The sequence below is a fragment of the Callorhinus ursinus genome, unplaced genomic scaffold, assembly GCF_003265705.2.
Source record: "Callorhinus ursinus isolate GAN/ISIS: 27379988/994484 unplaced genomic scaffold, GSC_fseal_2.0 scaffold110, whole genome shotgun sequence".
Taxonomy (NCBI): Eukaryota; Metazoa; Chordata; class Mammalia; order Carnivora; family Otariidae; genus Callorhinus; species Callorhinus ursinus.
Window position 1 is genome coordinate 226,218 of NW_027397172.1, and position 16,289 is coordinate 242,506.

Below are 16,289 nucleotides of genomic sequence, written 5' to 3' on the forward strand. Positions count from 1 at the left end.
GGGACTAAGGTGGCGAGACCAAGGTGGGGATGAAATTCGGGGGTACAGGATGTGGGGTACACTTGGTGAGGGTCTCCCCCCGGGGGCCGGCCGAACCTCAGGGGTCCCCTGCCCCAATCACAGTGCAGCGTCTTTGGAGGTACCCACTAGGCCTGCTTCCCTGGCTTGGCCATTTACTCTCTCTGCACACCCTGGAAGGAAAGCGGGCAGGAAAAGGCCCCTCTGGGCGGGGTTTCCTTACCTCCCTCTTGAGCGGAGCCACGTAAGCCCAGGAGTTGGTGGTGGGATCGTAACGCTCCACAGCATTCAGATCATTATGGTAGTCGCGCCCCGCCACCGCATAGATGTACCTGCCCACAACACACACACACAGGTCCGCGTGCTCCTGCTGCAGGGACTGGATCTGGAACCAGCGGTTGTGCCTTGGGTCATACCTTTTGAGGGAACATGAGGGCAGTGCATCACTGAGTGGCCAGAAAGCCTGCCTAGCAGGCCCATACCTCCTGTTCCACCGCTGTACCCTGAACCACCCCCCACCCAGCTGCCCGGACACACCAGCACATGCCTACCCACGACCACACCAGCAGGCTGCTACCTGCCTGCACATGGGTGTGTCCCCAGCACAGAGCCTGGAAGGCATGGCCAGGAGCCCCTTGGGTTTCTGCCCACAATGCCAATAAGTTCTAGGGGTAATCTCATGGCGGGGGGGGCTTCTAGCCCACGCACCCGCCCACCCCAGGCTGCCCCCCGGCTGTTCCTACAGCCGTCTCCATCTCACCCATCCAGATCTATGGTCCCCACGGCCCTGTGCCCGTTCAGGAATGCCCAGTTATGGCCCCGCCCGTGGACAGACGCAACAGCCTCCCAGCCTCCAGTCAATGCCAACACTCTTTCTGGGGTGATCTGCCCGGCTCCTGTCACAGCCCAGCCCTCCATCAATTCATGCTCCTCTCCTAAGCTCTGCTGCCGGCTGGAAGAGTGGGAAGTGTCTGCCGTGCCGGACTGACTACAGCAGGCCCAAGCGGCCAGAGGAGCAATGCTGTGCTGAGGGGCTTCCCAGGGGGACAGCTAGAGGAGGCCAGGGAAGCTGACTGCCTAGCTTCTCCTGAGCTCCCGCTGAGCCCCAGCGCTGCAAAGCTTACTCTCCCGACACAAGGGCCACCTTCACACCCATTTCCTGGGAGACACAGCTGTCCCCAAGCCTGCCTTCTTTCTCCATCAACCTTTTAAAAACGTCATATCCCCAAGCAGCAGCTTCATTCTGAGCTCCTTTGTACAACTACCCCCCTCCCATGGCCCTGAGGCTGCTCTGCCCCTCATCTGCCTTTGAAGGCCTTCATATGTTCTACCCATGCGATCTCAGCCATCCCAGGAGACCAACTAACAACCCCCACTTCTTCCTCTGGCATGTCAGACCCACGTGGCAAAGGCCTCCTAGCCATCTCCAGCTAGCTGCTCACCCGTCCTGAACGGAACCCTGCGCTCCCTCTGCTCACCCGATCCCACACTCACCTGCAAGCCCAAGCTCATACCAAAATCCTCACTTAGCCTAGCAGCCTTGGCCCTTCACAGGCCACTCCACACCTACCTTGCCAGCACTCAGCCCTGCCCCACTCCATGGCCCGGGCCCGGCAAGCAGGTACGCTATTTGGGTGAATACAGAGGATTACAGAGCCTTGAGTGACCAGGATGCTGTGAGCCCGAGCCCCACATCCGGCCCCTTCCCCTGGACGTCCACTCAGGTACCAGCATCGGAGTGCCTGCTCCTTCCCCTGGACATCCACTCAGGTACCAGCATCGGAGTGCCTGCTCCTGCCCAACAGTTCGTGCATAATTATAGTCGCTTTCTGATAAGTGGTTTTTATTTCCCCACAGGAAGACCAACTCCAAGAGGATAAGCTGAACTGCAACTGGCTCATCAGAGAAGGAACAGTTCTCTTTGGTCAGTGCCATATACGGGTCGGTGAAGAGACAGGTTTCATCCCTTGCCCCCAAGGACAGGTTAGGCGTGCTCTGCAGCTGCTCCTTCCTGCCTACACCTTTTGGCCAGTTCTTCCCTGCCTGCCAGGAAGGACAGGAAACAGGATGCCTCAGGGGCTGGGGCTAACAAGAGAGCAAGAACATGCGCACGGGTCACAGACACCCGGGTTTGAGAACTGGTCTGCCCCCAGCCAGCCAGGTGTGTGCAGGCATTGTTTCTCCTATCTCTAGTACTCACCCAGCTTCCGCACCTGCCCGAGGGGAGGATGCCACCTGCCTACAAGAGCTATCATGAGGCTCAGAAAGGACAATGCACATGAAAAGGGTCCTTGTCAAACTGGAAGGGAGTCCATAAAGGACTGGTTCGGGTCTGTATTCCTAGACCTCACTGTAGCTCAGGGCAGATCACACACTGTCTGCTCGATGAATTAAACACAGGTTACCAGCAGTGAAATCATTCAGTCACTCTGCAAATATTCGCTGGCCACCCGACATGGATCAGGCATGGTGCTCAGTGCAGGGAATCCCAAGGGAAACTCCAGACTCCACTGTAGAGGTACAGACAGGGTGATCTATCCAGAAGTCATGGTCTACTGGGCAGCAGGGGCTGGGACAGCAGAGCTCTCTCACGGAGACCAGGAAGGGCCTGGCGTTTAAGAACTCAATGACCAGGGGCGCAGCCAGTTCAAGGTTTAGCTGGGGACAGGCAGCCCTGGCCAGTCCAGGGCCTCAGCACTCACGGAAGCCCTGCCAACTGACTGGGATGGGCACTTCCCACTGCCTCTCCTGTGCACAACACTCATTCATGTACATGTCGCCCCCCACCCCTGTTTCTGGTCAAGTGCAAGTCAGCATCTTCCACCAGAGCGAGACAAGCCCCACCAGATGCTTCTGCTTGCTTCCTTCTGGTGTCCTGCCCTCACAGCTTCCTCGAATGCATTTATATGGATTTGTGGTTTCAGATTTAACACGCACGCACGCGCACAGACACACACACTACACATACACATACCATACATCAATATTTTAGACGCAACCACAGTTGCGCTAACTTCTTATCTTCCCACTGTGTCCTGTATTCCACATTTCCCCCTTTATTGGATTGATTTTCTACTTTGTTGGAATAAATCCTAAGGATATAAACAGTTTTAGTTTAGCAGATTTTTGGATTGCCCTACTGCAAACTCAGTAGTGCAAGCTAGAGTTAATACAAAATGCTCTGGGGTCTTTGTTAAATTGAGCAGACCATTTTTCTTCTGTGTTTCCACAACTTAAGCATTTCCGTAACTACTAATGAAGTCCATTACAATCAAAGAAATTTTTAAAATATATTTTGAAATATGAACAGCCATGGAAATGCCTAAGGGAGAAAACAAGTTGCTATTCTAAGTAGGGTCCAATACACCATGGGCGAGGCGGGCAGTCAGTACAGGTCCCCACATCTGAAAGTAGGCTGTTCCTTGGAAACCTTTCAAAAGCTGAAGTGGCATAAAACAAAGCAAATACAATTAATTCACGTGGGAAAAAAATTTGAGCCAAATTTATTGGACCCAAAAAATAACCATTCTCAGGACTTTTCTGATACCTCAGGTCACACCTTGCTAACGATACACAAAATAAATGGAGATAAAGCACGGATGCTCACAGAGTTCGAAGCTCTGGCCGCTTGTAGTTCCTAGGGAGGGCACTTGGAGGCGCCACTCTCGCTCAGGGTGCATGTTGCCGCTATTAATGCTCACGCAACAGCAACACTGAACACTACCTTCGCTTTTAATCTTCTTTTTGTAAAAGCGAAAATCCTCTTTGGAATTCTACTGGTTAGCGAAAACAGGTACTAAGGTAGGTCTTTCACAAAAGCAAAGTGGAGTAACGTAGACTTTGTAAGCGGGGTTGAGGGGGAGTACAAATACAATTTGCTAAGACAGCTAACTTCTTATGGTGCAATTCCTGTTGTACCAATGCTCTGATATAACCTGAGAAGTCTCCAACACCCCAAATGCAAACCCTAACTGCAAATTTTGTCTTCTTGTATTCTGAGAGTCTGCAGATCCTGAGGCTCGTAAACTAAAGAAGGGGAGAAGGAAGAGAGCCAAACTCTTAGACCATTCAAATTAAGATCCATCTGGCAGTTTTAAAAGTCTGTGAGATTAATGGAACTCCCCACCCTGTAGAGACGACAAACCCTGGGGTCCTCTTGCCACCCAGGCAGACACTGCACCCCAACCCCTTCGCAGTGCCTCCCCTGCCAGGCAGGTCTCACACACCCCACCTGCCACAATGACCCAACCTTGTCACTGGAGTTTGAGGCTGTGGTTATCAAACATTGGTGCAGATACTGGCATTTTCCAGAGTTTGGCTTGGGACTCACAGCACATGTTCACCAATGGGAAATTTAGACCAGTCGTGAGTGAAACTGACAGCAAGGCAATAAAAGGGCAGACTGAGGGCAGGCAGTGCTCCCCTACCCCGCCATGGGAAAGCCCCACGGCCTCCCTGTGGGCACACAACCACCCCACTGTATGCTAAGGGCTGGTGACCACAACACCCTGGAGAGGCCTGTTTTGCACATCTGTGGGTTGCTCTCAGCAGGGAGGTCTGGCCTTGGCCCTCCAACAGGGAAATAGGCCCCTAAAAAATAAGGTTTGGGGCTTTTCAAGGGAAGGCTGAACCTGGTGCTGCCACACCCACTGTGGAGGATATTTGGTTAGGGAGGAAATGAACATAATGTTTCTTCCTTTCTGAACTCAGCCTGTCCTGTGTTTAACTGCACTTGAGCTGCCAAGCTTTGGGTCTCTTCAGTTTAACAGAGGGGATTGCTTCCTGGCGCCCAGAAAGCAGAAGTGGCTGGAGCCCTCTCCTCATGGTCATCTCATGCTCACTTCCGTGAGGCATGGCCAGGCCAGGCCAGACCCCACCCCCCACCCCCAAAGATGGAAACATGAACATGAACTTGGTTGGTACCTAACTCACAGCCATGGAAGCAGTTGGCAATCTCTCTCTGTGCAGTACCAGCTTTGTTTCAGCTTGCAGGAGATGGAGACTTCCCACATACATCAAATCCCATGAAATCAAACCAGAGTATGGTGGAGGGGCCCTGGACACCTAATGGTAGCTGAGGCTTGGGGATCTACTCTGATTCCTTTGTTCTGCCCCCAAAAATGAATTTGTGGGATCACAGCTCAACAGACTGACAGAGCCGGAAGCATCCTACAGACTAGGACAGTCCACAAAACCCCCTCAATTCCGATGTGTGTGTTGGGGCGGGGGGGGAATGACATTTTCTCCACACCAATAAGCAATTCTCTGGACATGAACTCAGTGTCCTACAATTCAACTCAATCCCAACACTATCTACCTGGAGGTAGCATCAGATCCCACGGGGTGAGGGCTCACTCTACAAGATGGTACGGCCACCCTACCTGTCCCCATGTCAGACACTAGTCACAAGCCCAGGCTGTTATCTACGCCTCTGACCTACAGACTACCAACGGAAGGTTCCAGTGACCCCCTCCAGCTCAGAATGCCAATCACAAGCACCAGGTCGTGCCTCTGACCAACTGGCTATATATCAGAGGTTCCCAGGACCCCCTTCCTTGGGTTTCATTAATCTGCTAGAGCAGCTCACAGAACTCAGAGAAACATTACACTTACTAGATTACCCGTGTATTATAAAAAGATATAAATCAGAAACAGCCAGATAGGAAGAGATATACAGAGTAAGGTCTGGGGAAAGGGCAGGGAGCTTCATGCCACCCCCCCAGGTAGGTGCGCCACTCTCCCGGCACCTCCAACTACTGGGGGTAGTTGCTCTCCCAACCCCCTCCTTTATGAAGGCTTCACTACATAGGCACAGTTAATTAAATCACTGGCCAATGGCAACTGATTCAACCACAGGCCCTTCTCCTCTCCCCAAGGTCAGAGGGCGCGACTAAAATTCCAACCCTCTAAAGGGCGGGGTTGGTTCTCCCGGTGACCAGCAACCCCTCACATTCAGGGGCTTCCAGAGTCACAGATAAGAGTTTGAAGCTCTGGCCACTTGATGCTGAAATGCTGAGTGTAGTTCCTACGGAGGGCGCTTGGGGGTGCCACTCTGGCATTAACTCTCTTGTTAACATAACAAAAGACAAAATCAGTGCCCTCCTTTTAGGTTAATTCCAAGGGTTTTAGAAGCTATGAACCAGGAACCGTGTATAAAGAGCTAACATATAGAAAAAACATATCTAGTACATCACAATAACCTTCCCGCTCTTGAAAAACTGCCTGCTCAGAAGACCTCGGGGGACCCCGTGCGCGCCAACATCACTGACAGCAGGGCAGGCAGGGGTAATGAAATCTGGCATGAAGCTCAGCGATGCCCGTTGGCTTCCTGGGTCCCCTGGGCTGAGGACTGTACACTACAAAAGAGGGAGGGAGGACAGGAAGCCATCCTCCACCAGGGGCTTGAGGTAAAGAGAGCAGAGCACAGCTGATGGGCAAAGGGAGCCTGGGATGAGACACGTCAAAGCTGGAGAGGGCAAGATGGAAGGAGCAGCTGCCCTGCCCAGTGCTCCTGGCAACTCGGTCCGCTCCTTCCGAGGCCGATCCCTGTGCCCAGCCAGTCCGAGTGCACAGTCATTCACAACTAGCCCCTCACCCACAAGATAGCGGGGTGTGTGACCCACAGCGAGTGGGTTTGAGAAGCGGACAAGAGCGAAAACAAGCATGCCCAGTCCTTGCCTCATCGTGGCCCGCACTCTCCAAATTAGCCTGGACTTTACTCCATAAGACAGGTGTACCCCAACAAGCCACAAGATTAATTTAAAAGGTTAGTGCCTCAGCCCTCGCAGAACCCACTCCACAAGCAGCCTCTCGAGGCTGTAACTCCCGCACCACAGCATCACCCACGGACGAAGTCTCAGCCCAGCACCCTCGCCTACCTCCAGCACCGGGACTCAGCGCGGAAGCCCTGGACATTGTTGTCCCCGCCAATCAGGTACACAAAGTTGTTGAGTACTGCGATGCCCTGGTTGGACATGCGGGGGGCCAGGGAGGCGGTGAAGTGCTTCCACTCTCCCAGCAGGGGGTTCAGGTACTTGGCCTGGTCGCTGAGGACGGTGGACGGCGTGGAGTGAATGCCCCCAAAGCCCACGACGCACTGGAAGTCCGACCGCAGCTCTGTGTGAGGGCCCTGCAAGCTGGGCTGCAGGCTCTCATTGCGGTGGTACATGAGGGCGTTGGCCACCGTGTCCCTCAGCGGACTGGGGTCCAGCTTATCGTGCAGCCGCTGGAGGACCTCAGCTTCCATCAGGGGAAAACGCACTGTCTCCAGGAGCTTGGGGGGCTCCTGCAGCGAGATCTGGTCGGCCTGCACCTGCTCCAGGGTGTAATGGTAGAGCAGGGCGCCCTCGTACACCTCGGTCTCGCAGGAGACCTCCAGGCGGTTGCTGCTGAGAAGGGAGTAGACCTTCTCCAGGGGAAGCTGGCGGTACTTGTCAGTCCGCGAGAAGGCCACAAAGTTTTTGAGGATGTAGGTGTCCAGCTGCTCGGTCAGACGGCTCAAGTCAAACAGCTCCGCCAGCCGGTAGACATCAAGGATGTTCTCTTCGTCCACCCAGGACATGAGGAAATCACAGCAGAAATGGATGATTTCTGGGATCTGTGAAGAGAACAAGCCCCGTTCAAGCCCGGGCTGGGAAGGGCATCTGGGTGAGGGGGACAAAGGATAACAGCTGTGGGCTACAGCTGGCCCCCCCCGCTCCCCTCAACCCTTCCTGAAGTGGAGGCGTGGCAGAGCTGTTCTCCCCCAACTCTAGAAGCGACTGGGGCTCACTGCAGACTGACTGGGTTTAAATCCAGGCTTGGAGGAGATCTGTGGCATGTTCTTAACTGCTCTGAGCCTCGGTCTCCTCCTCTATAAGTAGAGAGGAATAAAGTGAAAATAAGACCGTACCCAGGAACTATCTGGCACAGAGCGGACCCCTTCAGATCAAAAGTAGTGAATCTCCAGAGAATCAGGAAGCAGCACAGTGGCCACCACATTAGCCACCCCTGCTCTGGAAGGTACCTGGGACCCCAGGCTCTCTCCAAGATTTTCCGCTGTTTTCTCCCCCTCCCACCCACCCCCCATTGCAGGCTCAGCCAAAGCTGCAGCCCTGCCCCCTACCCCAGGAGCAGGGCCCTGAACCCCCCATGAGCTAAGAACTGTCAGCAGGGCGTTTCAGATGCTCGCCCAGCACCCTTCCGGGGAACTCCGCTCAGTTCTTGAAAGGCTGGAAGCCGTCCTGCCTGGGCAGAGCCCTGCAGGACTCTGGCTAACACACGGGTCCCAGGTGGCTGACACCTGCCCTTTTCCAATCATACAGAACTGGTGGGTTGAAAGGTGGGTAAGGGGCGCCTGGGTGGCTCAGTTGGTTAAGTGACTGCCTTCGGCTCAGCTCATGATCCTGGAGTCCCGGGATCGAGTCCCACATCAGGCTCCCTGCTCGGCAGAGAATCTGCTTCTCCCTCTGACCCTCTTCCCTCTCGTGCTCTCTATCTCTCATTCTCTCTCTCTCAAATAAATAAGTAAAATCTTAAAAAAAAAAAAAAAAAGAAAGGTGCGTAAGATAGAACAGTGCTAAGGTGGGACCTGAGAAGTGAGCCCCAGGCTCAGAGGCTCTCCCATGATTAGATAATCAGAGCATGGCAGGGTGAAGGAGATAGAGGAGGGCTCTAGGGAAAGCTGCCCAGGCATTGCTAAGTTGTTTAGGAAAACAGGATTTTAAAATTGCTCTAAAAATGGGAATACCTCACTCATCATTAACTACCTCACTCATCATCAACAAATTAACCAGTACACATAGAGTAATTCTGCTGGTATGTGAAACTTATTAATAAATGTTTAAAATCTTTTTATCTTTATTTTTTTCTCCTTCTAAAGATACTCTGTGCTTGCCAGGTCATTAGCTAAGGGTTGAATGGAAACGGGCAAAGTGCCAGGCATGTGTCTGCCCCAGATGGAATGTCCCTATAGGGCTCTGTTAGGTCCTGAAAGTCTTCACTCGACTACCCATTTTCTCCCTCAGCAGGCTCTTCTGCTTTGCCTCTTCTTCCTAAAATACTACTTCTGATCTGTTGTGGGCCAGGAAACTGAGGACCAGGTTCTGGGGAGGAAGTGAGAGCAAACAGCCCTCAGTGGGCATGAGAAGCAGCTCCTGAAAAACCCGGGGACAGGGTCACCCTCTCCTTCCCATCCCTATTGTCACAGCAGGGGGCCCTCTGCTAGCGAAGCTCACAGAAGAATCACTCCAGGCCTGCCGGGTACAGGAGCCCCAAGAGAGGCTCGGAGAAAGGAACCCTTGCTGGGGATTACCCTGTGGTGACCGTCTTGCTGGGATTCAGATCCAGGTCTCTGGGGACACCAGGAACAGTCTGATCCTGAACTAGTGCAAGCCACAGCACATGGGGAGCATGTGGTCACTGGCTACACGAACAAACATGACCCTGGTGCCTATGGACTTGGAACTGTTAAACCAAGTAAAACTTGCTTTAAAAACAACATTGCAGGGGGTGCACCTGGGTGGCTCAGATGGTTAAGTATCAGCCTTCGGCCCAGGTCATGATCCCAGGGTCCTGGGATCGAGCCCCGCATCGGGCTCCCTGCTCAGCGGGGGGCCGCTTCTCCCTCTGCCTCTGCCTGCCACTCCCCCTGCTTGTGCTCGCTTGCTCTCTCTCGCTCTGTCAAATAAATAAATAAATAAATAAAATCTTTAAAAAAAATTGCAAAGAAGCCCACTATGTAAAAATAAAACCCCAAAAAGCTGGGCTGCTCGAGGTAAAGCAGGGGTTCCCCATCCCGTGCTGCCCCACAATGGCCTCAGAAGCACTAAAGTGCTCAGGAGCACTGGCTCAACTCCATCTACTCATTGCATATGGTAAGCCATGGTCAAACCAACCCAACAAGCACAGGCCAAGGGCCTCCCCCCCCCCACCCATCTGAGAGGGATGGCGCAGGGCATTGCTGGGGCCTGCCGCACAGTGTGGGGCCTCCAGACACCCCTGAACAGGTTGGCTTTCCTAACTTTTTTTCTGATGGCCCCAAACGGGTTCTGACCTGAGAAAAGGTCAGGATAATGAATTCAGCATAGCATTTCATTTTCACTTTCAACAAATGTAAGATGAGACGTCTCTTCAGCCAGATGAGACCATCTGACAACAGCTCCTGAAAGCAAAGGCACGTGCAGGCCCAGCCTTTGCGTGACTGCACCAACGCCACCGAGGTAACACAGCCTTCCAAAACGTAAGTCACGCTGTCAAAGCCTCAGAAAACTTTCTGAGTTCTGTAGGAAAACAAGTATTCAAAATTCAATGACAAAAAGGAAAGTAGTTTCGAAAAGACTGGCGAGGCCAAGTGGGGTGGGTGCGCAGAAAAGGCCTGGGCAACTCGGGGAGCAGCTCAGCTTCATCAGGGCACATGGGATGTCACACACCTGCCTCGGGGTTGGCCCACATGTTGACATGTGGGATCTTCTCCAGGGTGGGGAGACCCGGGCAGAAAGAAAGGAACCAGCAGAAAAGCGGAGGGCAAGGGGCCTGGAGGCGTTTAGAGCTGCTCTGGTTTGGTGCCCAGGGCTGGCGGAGCCGTGCACCACCCGAGAGCTTCTGCCCTACCTGCAGTCTCCTTTGCTGCCTGGTAGCCTTGTCTGCTGACGCCCCTCACACCACTGCCCGGCAGACACCTGGGGATCAACCCCTGGGTTTGGGTCTGCCTTGCTGGAGTGAGGGCAGCCTCACCTGCAGCTGGCAGGCGGCAACCAGCGTCTCCTGGACGTTGCTCAGGCTGAGCTCCAACTCAGAGGTATAAATGAAATGCAGGATTTGGCACATGGCATTGTAGGACACGCCGTGGATCAGGACCTCTTCCTGCTCCATCTCCTTCAATCCCCCAGCAAACATTCCTCTGCAAAGTAAACACACGAAACAGTGTTGTCGTATCAATCTGTACCAATCATAGGGGCGCCTGGGTGGCTCAGTCAGTTAAGCGTCCGACTCTTGATCTCAGGTCCAGTCTTGATCTCAGCATCATGAGTTCAAGTCCCATGATGAGCAAATCTGTATCAATTAGGGCACCAGCCCAGGCTGCACAGAACGAGAGGGAGCAGGGGGCAGGCTGAGCCAGCAGCGGTGCACAACAGAACACTGGTTCGCTCTGTACTCTGAGCATGGAGTCTTGCCACGGAAGGTGCCCACCAGCTCCCGAGCAAGTTTGGACAGCCATCCTAGAAATCACTGTCTGCGCTTCACGTGCTGCAGGGTGTTGCCCCTGAGCCTCTTGGAGCCAGGGACAAAGTCTGGCTTGCTTTCTGCTGCACCCACAGTATACTTCCTGGACAACAGCAGCAGCCCAGAGCATGCCATGAATGCATGGAAGAATGAATAAATGGGAAACAAGTCATAAAAGTCATCCCTTTCAAAATACACTGAGCACCTAACTAAATGCCAAGTACCATTTAAAGTCAGAGGATTAACAGTCAAGTAAAGTGGTTAAGACTCCTACTTACAAGGAGTTTGATGCTAGGGAGGAGAGCAAGTAAAGAAAAAGGCATTTCTGAGTGAGGAAATGCTAGAAAGAAGCACAACAGGGCATCTGATCTAGGAGCGCCCGGCTGGGAGAGGCAGAGCAGGGGGAGTGATGAGGAGCAGGGACAGGCTGAGACAGAGCTGGGTGGCCCCTCACCAGCCAGTGCATGGCATTCCAGGTGGAGGAGACAGGAGCTCAAGTCCTGGGGCAGGGATGAATTCAGTACACAAGGCAGCCAGGCCATGGCAAGGAGGAAGTGAGCAGGTGAAACAGAGCCGGCTCCTGCTTCCCCCAGGTCAAGACTGAGTCAGGATTGAAAGTCAAGCATAATGAAGCACTGTCTGTCGGGGAATTTTACACAGGAGGGTGATGTGAGCAGGTTTTTCAGGCAAGAGGGTTCCTGCAGGCCTGGGGAAGGCCCGGTGGCAGAGAGAGCCTGCTGAAGGACTGAATCTAGGAGAGCCCTGGAGGAACCAGGGCCCTTAGCTGGGCTAGCTGGGCTGACAGGGACTTGGGAGGAAAGGGGTTAGACAAGCGAGGTCGGAGTCATCATCAGTGAGATGGCCCTGAGGCACCCCCAGGAGAGCCAGTTAATGAGGCTGGTGGTCAGGGGAGACAGCAGGGCTGAATATGACAGCCCCACACAGAGGACAGAGTAGCTATTTGTACATTTTGTTCATTTTTCAACTAGGTAATGTATGTATCAGTACAAGACTTAAAATTTACAACAGGGTGGAAGTTTCCCTCTGGCCCTCCCTCCTCTGCTCTGCTCCAGGCCATCCATTCCCTTCCCAGGGCAGAGTTACACCCAAAGGCAGTGCACGTACCTTACACTCTACATTACATTTTGACTTAACAATGCATCTTGGAAATGGCTCCTTACTGGTATACATAGGGCTGCCCCTCTTACAGTAAGGGCTATCACGGTTGATTTAACCTGCGGCTGCAATACACCTGGGTTACTTTTTTTTTTTCCTTAGGGAGAGAGAGAGAGAGAGAGAGAGAGAGAGAGAGAGAGAGAGAGAGGGAGGAGGGAGGGAGGGAGAATCCTAAGCAGGCTCCACGCTCAGCACAGAGGAGTTCAATCTCATGACCCCGAGATCTAACTAAGATCTAACTGAGCCAGCCAGGCACCCTGTAAAGTGCCATTTCTATATTCTTTTTTAAACAGTCCAGATTCTTTGTCCAATGTCTATTAGACTCTGTCTTGTCAATTTGACGAAATCTGCCCTTTCTCGAATGAGCTGAAGTTTTTTTTTTCTATCTCAGATCTTTTGATTTTATGATGGTTTTTCCCATGCAGAAGTTTGTCTATTTTGATTGCAGATTTCTCATTTTCTTTTTTGCCTGTAAGTTTTATGCCAGACCTGGAAAGGCTTGTCCCTCTGAGGTAACATTAAAAAACATTTCCCTGGGGGTGTCTAGGTGGCTCAGCTGGTTGAGAATCGGACTCTCGGGTTTTGGCTCAGTCATGATCTCGGGGTTGTGAGATCGAGCCCCATGTCATGCTCCGTGCTGAGCGTGAAGCCTGCTTAGAAGATCTCTCTCTCCCTTTCCCTCTGCCCCTTGCGCCGCCCACCCCCCCCAACTTGCATGCATGTGTACACTCTCTCAAATAAAAAAATAAATCTTTAAAACAAAATCTCTCCATGCTACCCTCTATAGTTTTTTTAATTGTTGATTGGGGCATCTGGCTGGCTCAGTTGGTAAAGCATGCGACTCTTGATCTCAGAGTCCTGAGTTCAAGCCCCACACTGGGCGTGGAGCCTACTTAAAAAAAAGAAAAATTGCTGATCCACTTGAGATGCAACTCTCTTTGGTCATCCTGAATCCAGGTTCATACAACACCAGCCACCTCCACCACGCTCCCTCCACCCAAGTTTGGCCCCAATGAGATCAAAGTCTTATTTACACCTGAGGTCCACTGGTGGGGAAGTCAGTGCCATGTCTGCCCTGTCCCCCAAGACTGGTCCCCGGGACCGTTTCCACAAAAGGTTAGTGATGACATTACCAAGGCAACCAGTGATTGGAAGGGTCTGAGGATTACAGTGAAACTGACCATTCAGAACAGACAAGCCCCAGGATGCCTGGGTGGCCCCAGTTGGTTAAACACCCAGGTCCAGGTCTTGATCTCAGGGTTGTGGGTTCGAGCCCCAGGCTGGGCTTGGAACCTACTTAAAATTTAAAATACAAACAGGGGTGCCTTGGGTGGCTCAGTCGTTAAGCGTCTGCCTTCAGCTCAGGTCATGATCCCGGGGTCCTGGGATCGAGCCCCGCATCAGGCTCCCTGATCAGCAGGAAGCCTGCTTCTCCCTCTCCCACTCCCCCTGCTTGTGTTCCCTCTCTCACTGTGTCTCTCTGTCAAATAAATAAATAAAACCTAAAAATAAAAAATAAATAAGGTAAAATAAACAAACACACAGAACAGATAGGCCTAGAGTGAAGTGGTCGGTCACACCTTTTGCCTCTGCCCTGATTATCAAAACCCTCAAGGAACCTCCAAGAGACAGAAAGAAGCAGAAAAACATTAAGCACAGTGAAACCATCACTTTTGTTGAGAGTATCAACACTGCCTGATAGATGCGGCAGCTTTCTTTAGCCAGAGAACTCACTCTCTGGAACCATTTAAGTGATCCTGGGGACTGCCCAGTCTGTGGCTTGCAATGCTGATGGCTGCCACGCACATGACATCATAGGTGACAGCAACAGTGGTATAGAGGAATACCCAGCTAGTTAAGAACTACAAAGGAAGACACCTGGATGGCTCAGTTGTTAAGCGTCCGCCTTCGGCTCGGGTCATGATCCCAGGGTCCTGGGATCAAGCCCTGCGTCGGCTCCCTGCTCGGCGGGAAGCCTGCTTCTCCCTCTCCTACTCCCCCTGCTTGTGTTCCTGCTCCCGCTGTGTCTCTCTGTCAAATAAATAAATAAAATCTTTATAAAAAAAAAAAAAGAACTACAAAGGAGGGGCGCCTGGGGGGCTCAGGCGTTAAGCGTCTGCCTTTGGCTCAGGTCATAATCCCAGGGTCCTGGGATTGAGCCCTGCATCGGGCTCCCTGCTCAGGGGGAAGCCTGCTTCTCCCTCTCCCACTCCCCCTGCTTGTGTTCCCTCTCTCACTGTGTCTCTGTCAAATAAATAAATAAAATCTGAAAAAAAAAAAAGAACTAGAAAGGAAAATATTTCAATAAAGGATCATTTGACAACAACAACGACAAATCGTTCCACCTGAAGTTTATTTTGGTACAACGTGAGGCCAGGGGCAACTTTGTTTTTCAAGAGGGCCACCCCATCATCACCTTCCCCCACTTGGGATGCCATCTTTATCACACACCAAGTTCCTGGCAGGCTGGTGTCTGTTCAAAGTCACTACTTTCCCAATAATGTTCCCACATCTCAGGTACCAGGAGCAGTCTGGATTACTACAGCTCCATAACACGTATGACCGCAGGGGAGGGCCAGTCTCCTTTTATTACCTTCTCAATAATTTCCTGGCCACCGCTTGCTTTTGAAAACTTGGACTTTAGAATCAGTTTGTGTAATCCCCCACCCCCCATAAGGTCTCTTGGTATTTTTATTGGGGATGCATTACACACACAGACTGATGGAGAGAGCTAGCTAGCATCCTTGTGATGAACATGATCGGCTCTTCTATCCCACAAGCCAGCCTCTGGGTCTCTGTGGAGATCTTGCAGGTCACCTGCTCACAGACCTGGCACCTGCACGTTATGTTTATTCCTAGACATTTTACTCCACCCGCACCCCCTCAGGGTGCTTTCCTGTGCTCTATGGTACACTGACTCACTCTTTGGGGTGTCCATGCAATGTGTGGACCATGACTGGATCCTGAATGGAGAGGGGAAGAAGGAAGGAGACAGATGACATTTTGGGGACAATTAGGAAAATTTGACAATGGACTCAGAATCAGATAAAATTATGGAAGGACTATAAATGCTCTTAGATTTATAATGTTATTACAGATATAGTAGAGAAGGCTCTTACTCTTGGAAGTGCACTGAAGTATTTCCAGATAAACTGTTATATCCACAACTTATTCTGAAGCGAATATGGAAAATGCTAACCAATGAATCTAGGTGAAGGGCACAGCTGTTCACTGTACTGATCTTTCAGCTTTTCTATAGGATTGACATCTTTTTCTTTTTTTTTTTAAAGATTTTATTTATTTATTTGAGAGGGAGACAGAGAGCAAGAGCACAAGAGCAGGGAGAGGGACAAGCAGGCTCACCCCTGGGCAGGGAGCCCGACACGGGACTCGACCCCAGGACCCTGAGATCATGACCTGAGCTTAAGGCAGATGCTCAACCACCTGAGCCACCCAGGTGTCCCTGACATCTTTTAAAATAAGAGGGAGGGGAAAAAGGGTTGAAAGAAAAATAAAATATACATCCACTCCTTTTGTTTTTGTTGTTTTTAACCAAAAATGGATGCCTAATTCTTTATCATAGCCTTACTACTTTTCTGTAACACTGAAATTATGAGAAAATAAAGACTTAAAAGTGGAAAAACTTTTAAAATGATGTCCTGGGGTGCCTGAGTGGCACAGGCAATTAAGCGTCCAACTCGTGGTTCCAGCTCAGGTTGTGATCTCAGGGTCATGAGATCAAGCCCCGTGTCAGGCTCTTCACTCAGCGTGGAATCTGCTTGAGATTCTCTCTCCCTCTCCCTCTACTCCCCACCCCCATGCACATGCTCTCTCTCTAAAATAAATAACTCTTAAAAAAAAAAAGAATAAAATGATGCCCATACCTCAAAACC

At 51.7% G+C, this 16,289-nt stretch overlaps 1 protein-coding gene across 7 annotated transcripts in view; it reads right to left on the reverse strand.

The window, feature by feature from the left end:
* KLHL22 (kelch like family member 22) overlaps window positions 1-16,289 on the reverse strand; it is a 38,178-nt gene that overhangs the window by 11,476 nt on the left and 10,413 nt on the right. For 6 of the 7 annotated variants that reach the window (XM_073889579.1, XM_073889578.1, XM_025857325.2 and 3 more), the window contains 3 exons: window positions 10,732-10,897; window positions 6,897-7,615; window positions 242-434 (listed from right to left, as the gene is read on the reverse strand). In XM_073889579.1, coding sequence (XP_073745680.1) covers window positions 242-434; window positions 6,897-7,615; window positions 10,732-10,897 — 1,078 coding nt within the window. Of the gene's footprint in view, window positions 1-241; window positions 435-6,896; window positions 7,616-10,051; window positions 10,233-10,731; window positions 10,898-16,289 lie in introns of those variants that run through there. The other variant, XM_025857328.2, reaches the window with a different exon arrangement.